Here is a 9,307-nt window from a genome sequence, read left to right on the forward strand (position 1 = left end):
TAACTCTTAATCAAACCAAATAACTCAACTTTGTACAGGTAAACATTAAATAAGCACTTCATATGTTGCTCCAAACGTACACTGTACTTACCTGGGATCTAATTTTTCCTTACAAAACTTCAAAACCAGAAACCTGTAAACTTCAAATGCCAGTCACATTCAAACTGGTCGAAAATAAATTTATCACGGGTTGCCATTGCATAGAAAATAGAGTTGTTAATAAGAAAAAAAATACGAAAAGTGGTGGAAGTTGCTGTATTTCTTATTTTAGACAAAAAACGTGATTTTGTTCATTCACTGGGGGGTGTTCATTCACTGGAGGGTTTACCCTATGTTCCCTTGGCCTCGGGTTATGTTTTCGTCCCTTTTGCGGTGGAAACGGCGGGCTGTTGGGGTGCTGACGCGAAACAATTTGTGCGTGACATAGGCCGTCGACTCAGGCAAAAGGGAGAGGATCCCCGCTCCGAATCGTTTCTGGTGCAGAGGCTGTCCATAGCCATCCAGCGGGGTAATGCCGTGAGTGTTATGGGCACTTTTGCACCGGAAGCGATAAAGAACGGGTTTGACGGATAGTTACTTTCGTAATTATTTAAGATGTTCATATGTATTGTTTTAGAATGAATAAACAAATAAATTATTACAAGAATATATATTACATATAATATAATAACCAAATCACGCTTGGTTGGAAAGCATAAGTTTCTTCAAATTAGCCTTGAGTGACGCTACAAACTGGGACCGTTTGAACGACAGGGGCAACTCGTTCCAGAACTTCACAGCGCGTACCGTGAATAGTTATTTATTAATAATTGATTACATGATGAGTTGTTTTAGACACATCTACCTATAGGCTATAACATGCCTCAATGCCTAAGGACGTAGACGTACCTACGTTGCAACAGAAATGTATGATTAATGTTTTGTTTTTATGATTTCCAATATTGAAATATTGGAAGTTGTCAGTCCATCCCGCGGAATAACTAACGTCCTTAATTTTAACTGTGGTATCCAATATCACAGCGATTATATAATTGTAAACGATCATGTTAGCTTGAAATAAAGTAATATAATTATTTTGGTTGACCTTAAGGTGTAACATATAAGATACCTACATAAAAGTTAAGGCTTAATAAATCAACAAAGCCATAGTTTTATTGGTTTATCAGAAATTACTGTCTACCAAAAAAAGTTTATGGAACAATCCTACTCAAAACGAGTCAAATCGCACTCCCATTTCGTAAGCAAATTTACGAAATGTTAATGTAGATGTTCTTACCAAATAGGCCGTTGGATTAGAGGTAAATTACCGTAATCAAATAATATATGCATGTTTTTCTACTCCAGCATTTCTATTTGTCACTTAAATGACTGCCAATGATATAGGTATCTAAATCAAGTTCATTTGAAATGCGGCACGTGGAGCGCGGCATAGATTAGTAGGCATATTATATTATTACTGGTAGTGGAGAGGCCAAGTTGAAGAGTAGTATCTTTCGTAAGACTGATGGCTCCTCTTCACGTTGGGCCATCGCCAACGCCAACGAGGGACGCAGCCATGCGGTAGAATGAGATAGCAATATCACTTGCTCCCTCTAACGCATAAATGCGTCCCTCGTTGGCGTTGGCGTTGGCCCAACGTGAAGAGGAGCCATGAAATAGTACATTGTGCAACATGGGGCGTAAATTGAATATTGCAAACGAGAGTAAGTTAAATTGCGACGGCTTGCCGGAGTGATTTATAGACTCGAGTTTGCAATATTATTACGCCACGAGTTACACACAATGTTTTTCATCACACTTGCGATACAAAAATTAAGTATAAAGACAAAAAACTGTTAATTATGGCACTAGAAACTTCATAACTCCCTAGGGAGAATGCTTTTTCTATAACTCCCGCTAAACCTGCGTGCAATTCCACATTTACTGAGCGAGTGTAATGAAAAGGTTTATTTATACCGACAAGTGGTATCGTTGGAATGAGCATGGTGGCGATGGCGCTTGTGTATCATAATACAACTGTTTAGCAGTCATCTTATGAATATTCATACAATATAAGACAACTGTTGTATGTTTTTAGAAGGCTAACTTCTAGGCAAGGTCTTCAAGACAAATTGATTTACTCTTGTATTAGTAATTAGTTCGATTTTATTTATCATTTTATGTTTTTGCTGGACATAAAATTCTCAGACCTGTCTTTACAAAACACGTCTTCGTCCCTGTGTGGCTTCGGCCCTTGAATTTTAAGATCCCTTATTACGCACCTAGTGCACGAAATACTATTATAATAATGTAAACTGATGGTCATTAAATTCTAATATTTAAAATCTAATCTATTTTTTTAGATTTGCGTAGCAACTTTTTCAGATAAGCGAATAGAAGTAGGTAATTATAGTGTTTTCCTAGGTGTGATCAAAATCACGTTCACGAAATAGCAAAATTGATAAGATACGAGCAATATTATAGTGTTAAATAAAAGACTACGTGGTTCTGTAGATGACGAAAAATATTAATTTTGGTTTTCTAGAATCTAATCTACTTTTCGAGGTTCTGCAGCCAAACATTTATAAATTTAATAATTTCCTATCTGGGGGTTCTCAGAAAAAAGTGTACAATTTACTTTTTTTCGAAATAATAAAATTTTTTGAGTTATTTAGACTCAGAATCACGAGGACTATTGATAGGAGCAAAGAAAAAAGTGTCCCCATTTTCACAAACTATACCTAAGCGCAATTAGCTGCGTTAAACTTTTGTCTGAAATATAAATTTATGGAACCCTAATAATAGTATGATTAAAACTAGAAACTAACTCAAGAAGTGATAACGATCAGAAAATCAATTTGATTATCGGTGAGTATAAATGACTGGTGGTGTCAGTCGTTTTTAACTGGTTAGCATCAAAATGCGGGCGGCGATAGTGCTCATCGTAACTTTAACAGGTATATTATTTGATACATTCTCGTTAAATAATCGTACAAATATGTTGGGGAATGCTCAAATATACATTCTTTAAATGGCTTTGAAATGTTTACTCTAGTTAGGTAACAATAACAGAGGTACCTACTTGCTCTTGCTTCAATTAGGTACCATAATCTTTTTGTCTAAGGATATATTGCAGGCATTAAGGATGACTCACAGGAGAACACGCTAGACCGTGGGCCGTGCTCGGGCCGAAGCGACCGACATGTCATTTTCTATGACGGCTGATCGGTGATCACGTGGAGCTTTTACATAGAAAACGAAGTGCCGGAAACTCCGGCCCGGCCGGCCCCAGCCCGGTCTAGCGTGAGTCACTCTACGGAAACTTAAAAGCCGATATAGCCTATAATAGCCTGCAGGGTTGTACTTATAATTCAGTTTGATAAGACTTCAAGATGCTAATATGTAGAAACCCTTGCTATTTCACATGTGTAGAGGGTAGAGGGCGAAAATATAGCATGAAATTGTCAATTCCAGCTTATGCTGCGGCAGGGCCTGTGATTGAAGACCAGGTCCCCGAGTACTCTAGGTTCATCCAGATCCCCGATGGCAACGAAGTACCCCATACCGTGGACCTCGAGGAGGAGCCCGACTACCAAATTCTTACGGAAATCCAACGGAATCCGGCCAATAACCTGTATCAGCTTTTCACCAGGTAACTTGTCCTTGAAGGAACCCATTGACGTATATCTCAGGACTGACCAAAAGCCGCGTATCCATTAGAGGCAGCCTCGGGTCGAGCGGCTGCCTCGCCCCGAGGCCGCGCAAGTGGAGACGCTTGCTCAACCTGAGGCACGCCGCGACACGAAGCAAATTCGTGGCCGCGAGTCGAGCCATATTTTGTCGGTTTTTTTACCGTGCTCAAAGGAGCCTCAGTCCGAGCCGTGCATTTGATGGCGACGATCGACGCGTTTTGGCTTTAAACTTGCGTTGCGGATCAAGCTGAGGCGATTCGCCTCGAGCTGATCACAACGTGCCTCGAGCCTTTGCCTCAGAGCGAGCAGCCTCAAACTGAGGCTGTTTGCTTCAAGTTGAGGCTGCTCGACCCGAGGCTGCCTCTAATGGATACGCGGCTTTACGGGCAATAAGAATGGGGCCAGTACAGCGGTGTGACATCGCTACAACGCGGTTGGTTGGTTGATGAGTTTGCGTCACGCGCGCGATTGGTCGCAACTATGTAGTTGCGTTAGACTCCACGATTGGCTCGAATTCGTAAGTGACACCGCTGAACTAGTACCATTTTTAGTGCCCGTAAGGCCCGTCCTGAGATATACGTCAATCGTGGAACCAAACAGCGAATCACAGCATAAGAATTCGGTATTATGGGAGTATGTATGCTGCATTTACTTTAACACTTTATTTTCCACAAAACATGACGCCCTTTCAATGCGCGATATACGTTAATCTGTAAAATAATGGAACACAATTAAAAACATAATAAAAGAAAAAATGTAACTTATAAAGTGTAAATAAAAAAATGTTGTCCAATTAAATATAAGACTCTCAAATCTCACAACAATTTTAATTCGATAAACAGGTGGTTTCAGGTCAGTTTGTAATAACATAAATCTTATAGCTTTAAACGAACAATTCTTGTATATTTATATTTCGGGGATCTCGGAAACGGTTCGAACGATTTCGATGAAATTTGCTATATGAGGGTTTTCGGGGGCGAAAAATCGATCTAGCTAGGTCTTATTTCCGGGAAAATGCGCATTTTTGAGGTTTGCAAACTACATTCCTCTAACCTTTTAGATACTTTAGGTACAACAGAATAGATATTTTAGGTACCTACCTTACACGGGTACTAACTGATAGAGTAGGTACCTACATACATATATCAATTACCTAATCTGTTTGATAATTATACCACAACCCCTGGTAAACAAATTACCTTAATATCTACTAATTCTTGACGTACGACAAGATAAGAAAAAATCGACTTTTTATCGACTTTCACATGGAAGCGGAGTTTTTGAAAAATCGTAACGCTTATTTAGATCACTATACGGTTTCCAAAAATGTAATTACCAATTTTAAGGATTTTCTCTAGTGACTATCAATCCGAAGCCAAACACTGTTTTTTTTTTACTTTCGCTCGATAGAAAAAAAAACACGAATATAGGTCTCAAACGCACTTTTAAAATTTGTAACAATTTATGCACAATAGCTAAAAATATGACAATAGGCCTGTTGCAAGTAACAAAGATCACGGAAATAATGGTTTCAAAGAAACATATATGTTAATATGATTCTAAAAAATGGCCCAATCTCAGTATAAACTGAAGGATTATTAATATATTCAATAAAATAAAACTGCAAAATTCTCCAATCGGCCATTATTACTGAAACGCCAATCAGAAGCGTTCTAAACAGTGACGTCATCAATCCATAACATATTTCTTAGAGCAACATAGACAACCTCATTGACCGAAATCCATACGTTCTCACCAAAGCGTTCGAAGGTGCAAAAAAAATGTTATTTCGCCACTAAACATTTATTACGTCCAAAAAATATTATTACACGATATAAAGGAGATATCTATTTGTTATTATCTAAATAAAATGCTAAATAATACGATATTTCACCAACAAACTTTTTTAATTATTTGGCTAAATGGAACTATCATTGCCATGTTGGCTGTCGTAACTGGAAAAAATGAAAAATTAAAAAGTAAAACCGGCGCTCGGTGATTTTCACTCAAAATGTACATGTATCTAAATAATTCATCTTAAATTGCAACCGTGTGAGAGTTTTTGTGTAAAATGAGTTATTGTGATAAATTTTTGTAATGTACCTATTTATCATCCCTAATCGTAATATATTTTATGGTGCTGAATTCACAATATCATTCGGATTCAAGGGAAATTCGTAAGTTCGTAACTGTAAGTATGTAAACAATTTCTACCACCCTACCACCAACTAAATGGTGACGTCACAAATGTCGTGCGGGGCGTTTTCGCGCGAGTTTTAAACTAGCTATAATAAAATGCAATTATTTATGTTAAATCTTATGAGTATAGCTGAAATAGGAATATTTTTCGGAACCAATACAAGTGTACCGACAATAATAAAAGGGATTTCAAAATTTGTCATCAGGCCTATTTCTTCTTAAAATGCGTAATTTTATTTTTGACTGAATTCATCGATTATTTTTTTTTGTTAAAACTTACAACAACATGATATCTGGGGTCCCGAGCACGCACATCCATCTCGCTCACGCTTACGCTTAATGAGAGCGAGAGAAGAACACGAACCTAACGTAGGAACCTACTCTTAGCCTTAAAATTATTTTAAAATACCCATCCGATTAAGTACGAGTAGGTATTAAGCCGGAAACTACGCACGTGGGTACAAAAACGCAATCAAAATGTAGGTAGACATATTCACACCAGTGCATTAGCAAACTACGCACAGAACGATATGTCACTGATACTCGCGAGATTTGGGTGCCTATGCCTAGGCAAAATGTCAACGATACGATACGCTGTAGCGAGGTCTTAATTAATTTATTGTTTGTTTTACAGAAGTAACCCAGACTCTTTGCAAACACTGGTCATCAATGACGCACAATCGATTCACAACTCCAACTTCAACCCGGCAGACCCCACCGTGGTCATCGCTCACGGATGGCTGAGCAACCAGGAAACCAACCTGAACTCTGTTATCAGAGAAGGTAGGTTTTAAGTTGATTAAGTACTCAATACCTTTTGCAGAAAACATGGTTTAAGCTAAACAAACAGGTGCATGAATTCATGGAGATTTATTGCTGCAGATGTGCGTTATGCAGTAGTGCATAATTATTTTCTGAAGTAGCATGACAAATACGAAATTTTCCGAGAAAATACGTTGGAAAAGAATTATATACTACATCTGTACCAGGTATTTTCCGTAGGTAAGCCTTGTTCATTTTACAAAATAAAGCCTGAACGACAAATCCTTGACAGAAGTAGGTATCTGACAATGACTTTGCTTTGCAGCTTACCTCGAGAAAGGTGACTACAACGTCATCGTCCTTGACTGGAGCCGCCTCGCCATTAGCAACTACATCACGGCCGCTAGAGGAGTACCCGCCGTTGGTCGCGGGCTGGGAGAGTTCCTGCGGTTCCTCCATGAGACTACTGGAGCTCCGTACAGCTCTATGCACCTGGTCGGATTCAGTTTGGGTGCTCATTTGGTTGGCAACGCTGGCAGGGAGCTGGGAGGTGCCGTCGCTCGAGTCACTGGTACGTGAGCTACAGCGACGATCAAAGTTTAAAAATCTGTTATTGATTGACTCTTGTTATGATGTTACTCGCAGTGAATCTTGCTCGCACTATTATCTAACTACGTACGAGATGCACAGGCTAATAAGTAATAATAGCAAAATTAGATCAAACGGTCATCAATTGATTAGTTCAACATAGCTTCTTGAGCTAAGGCTTCGTAATTATTAAACTCAACCTTCCTAGCCCGCCAAAATAATCTGCCCTTTGAAGCGGTACGAGTAATTACCTAATTCTTTCAAAATTCTCGCACCACTCGTGCCGCCCCCGTAGTACTGAATTTGTTTGAAGCTAATCTATTTCATTGTATTTGCTTCATCGGACAGATTAGTTTTGTCTCGGGTAAAAATAGCCCGTTTAACATCATCTTCTCTTCTTCTTTGTATTGACCACCACATGTCGAAATTATTTATTAATCCGAGTCATTTTTTTTGCTTTTAGGTTTAGACCCCGCCGGTCCTCTGTGGTATACAAGCAGCGAACGTCTCGGTTCCAACGACGGCGTATACGTCGAGGCGATCCATACCGACGGAGGTATCACCGTCGGCGGTCTCGGCATCGGGTCGGCCATTGCCGACGCTGACTTTTTCGCCAACGGTGGTTCTTCTCAACCATGGTGCCTCACCAACATCTGCAACCACAACCGTGCCTGGCGGTACTTTGCTGCCAGTGTTACCTACGATCACCTGACCGGCCGGGAGTGCTCGAACATTTTGCAGCTCAACTTGAACACCTGTAGAGGACAGTCTCTTAATATGGGCAACGCAGATTTGACAAAGTCAGGGTTAGTATAAATACTCTACTTAGTAAATTACGTAGGTAATTAGACTGCTCTCTGTAAAAATATATTTTATTGCATGTGTCTAAACTGATACTGTACGAACGGGTACTGGTACTGTACTGATTCTCATAGACGAGGAATCCTCTAGACCGAGTTTAGAGCAATTATTTCATGCAACCGATGATGCCAAAAATGCGGGGGTGCGCGGGACGAGGTGAGCGAGATCCCGTGCCGTGATTGGTCCGTTCAAACGACGAATGAGTTCACGGACGTCACACAAAGACACTTTCGACTCGAACATGGAGTAAATTTACCGTATGCGTGGCAGAGGGGGTAGCGCGACTATGCTCAGTCTGGAGGATGTTTTGTCTGTGACTGATTCTTAACATGCATTTCATTTTCTTTTGTTTCTAGATCTGGCAGTTACCGGGTGAACACCGCACGAAGATATCCCTACTAAACTATGGAAATGATTACAGAACCAACTCATAAAATTGCCTAAAAATAAAGATTTGAACTCTTTAAAGATCTATTTATTTTGTAATATAAATATATAATATCACTTTAAAAGAAATCACTAGTTATAAATTATACACATTTCAAAAAGCGACATAAATACAAGTGTACAATTGTAAAACAGCATTTGTCACGCTCTTGGCTAATGACAAGAAGGCCAACTCGAACGTAGGTATATTTTGATATCAAAAAATGTCATGTGGTTATCATTTGCGATTGTACTTGTTCATACATGTATTGGCACGAGCGAGATGCAAAATAACATCATTTTGACAACAAAATGTAATTTTGAATTGGCCTTGAGACATGTATAATATGTAGATTTGACAATGTGCCCCTGAGTTAGACAAATAGACATCATTCTACTCGGTAGTCATTATCTTTAATCACTTAATAGGTATTTAAACCTTTATTTTGCTATCAATGGATAGGTTCTCAACGTTTGCCAATTAATTATCATAAAATATTATCTGATCTCGTTAGAATTTCAATTGGGTATACCAATCTCAGCCAATTGTTTTTACATTATCAACATATTGACGTCGTTATTATCAGCTGTATCACTTATCTTGGACATAAATCTAAAAATGAAACGTCAAACACAACAGGTCTTATTTTTCTTAAATACATAGATTAAACTACGATCCTATAAGTGTGGCTTTATTATTTTACTTACACAACTTACAATTAATAATATTTTCCTTGTTTTCAAAATGGAAGTCAATTCTAGCAACAAAATTAAACTAATTCGGTTTACAATTTCGTCCC

General features: G+C 38.8%; 1 protein-coding gene across 1 annotated transcript; it reads left to right on the top strand.

The window, feature by feature from the left end:
* Window positions 1–2,872: 2,872 nt before the first annotated feature.
* On the top strand, window positions 2,873–8,483 carry LOC134798543 (pancreatic triacylglycerol lipase-like). The gene is made up of 6 exons (XM_063770926.1): window positions 2,873–2,936; window positions 3,454–3,631; window positions 6,505–6,653; window positions 6,958–7,203; window positions 7,684–8,026; window positions 8,438–8,483. Exons 1-6 carry the CDS (start codon window positions 2,900–2,902, stop codon window positions 8,481–8,483), a joined length of 999 nt encoding a protein of 332 aa, XP_063626996.1. The 5' UTR covers window positions 2,873–2,899.
* The last annotated feature ends 824 nt before the right edge of the window (window positions 8,484–9,307 follow it).

Source organism: Cydia splendana, chromosome 17 (assembly GCF_910591565.1).
Source record: "Cydia splendana chromosome 17, ilCydSple1.2, whole genome shotgun sequence".
Lineage (NCBI taxonomy): Eukaryota > Metazoa > Arthropoda > Insecta > Lepidoptera > Tortricidae > Cydia > Cydia splendana.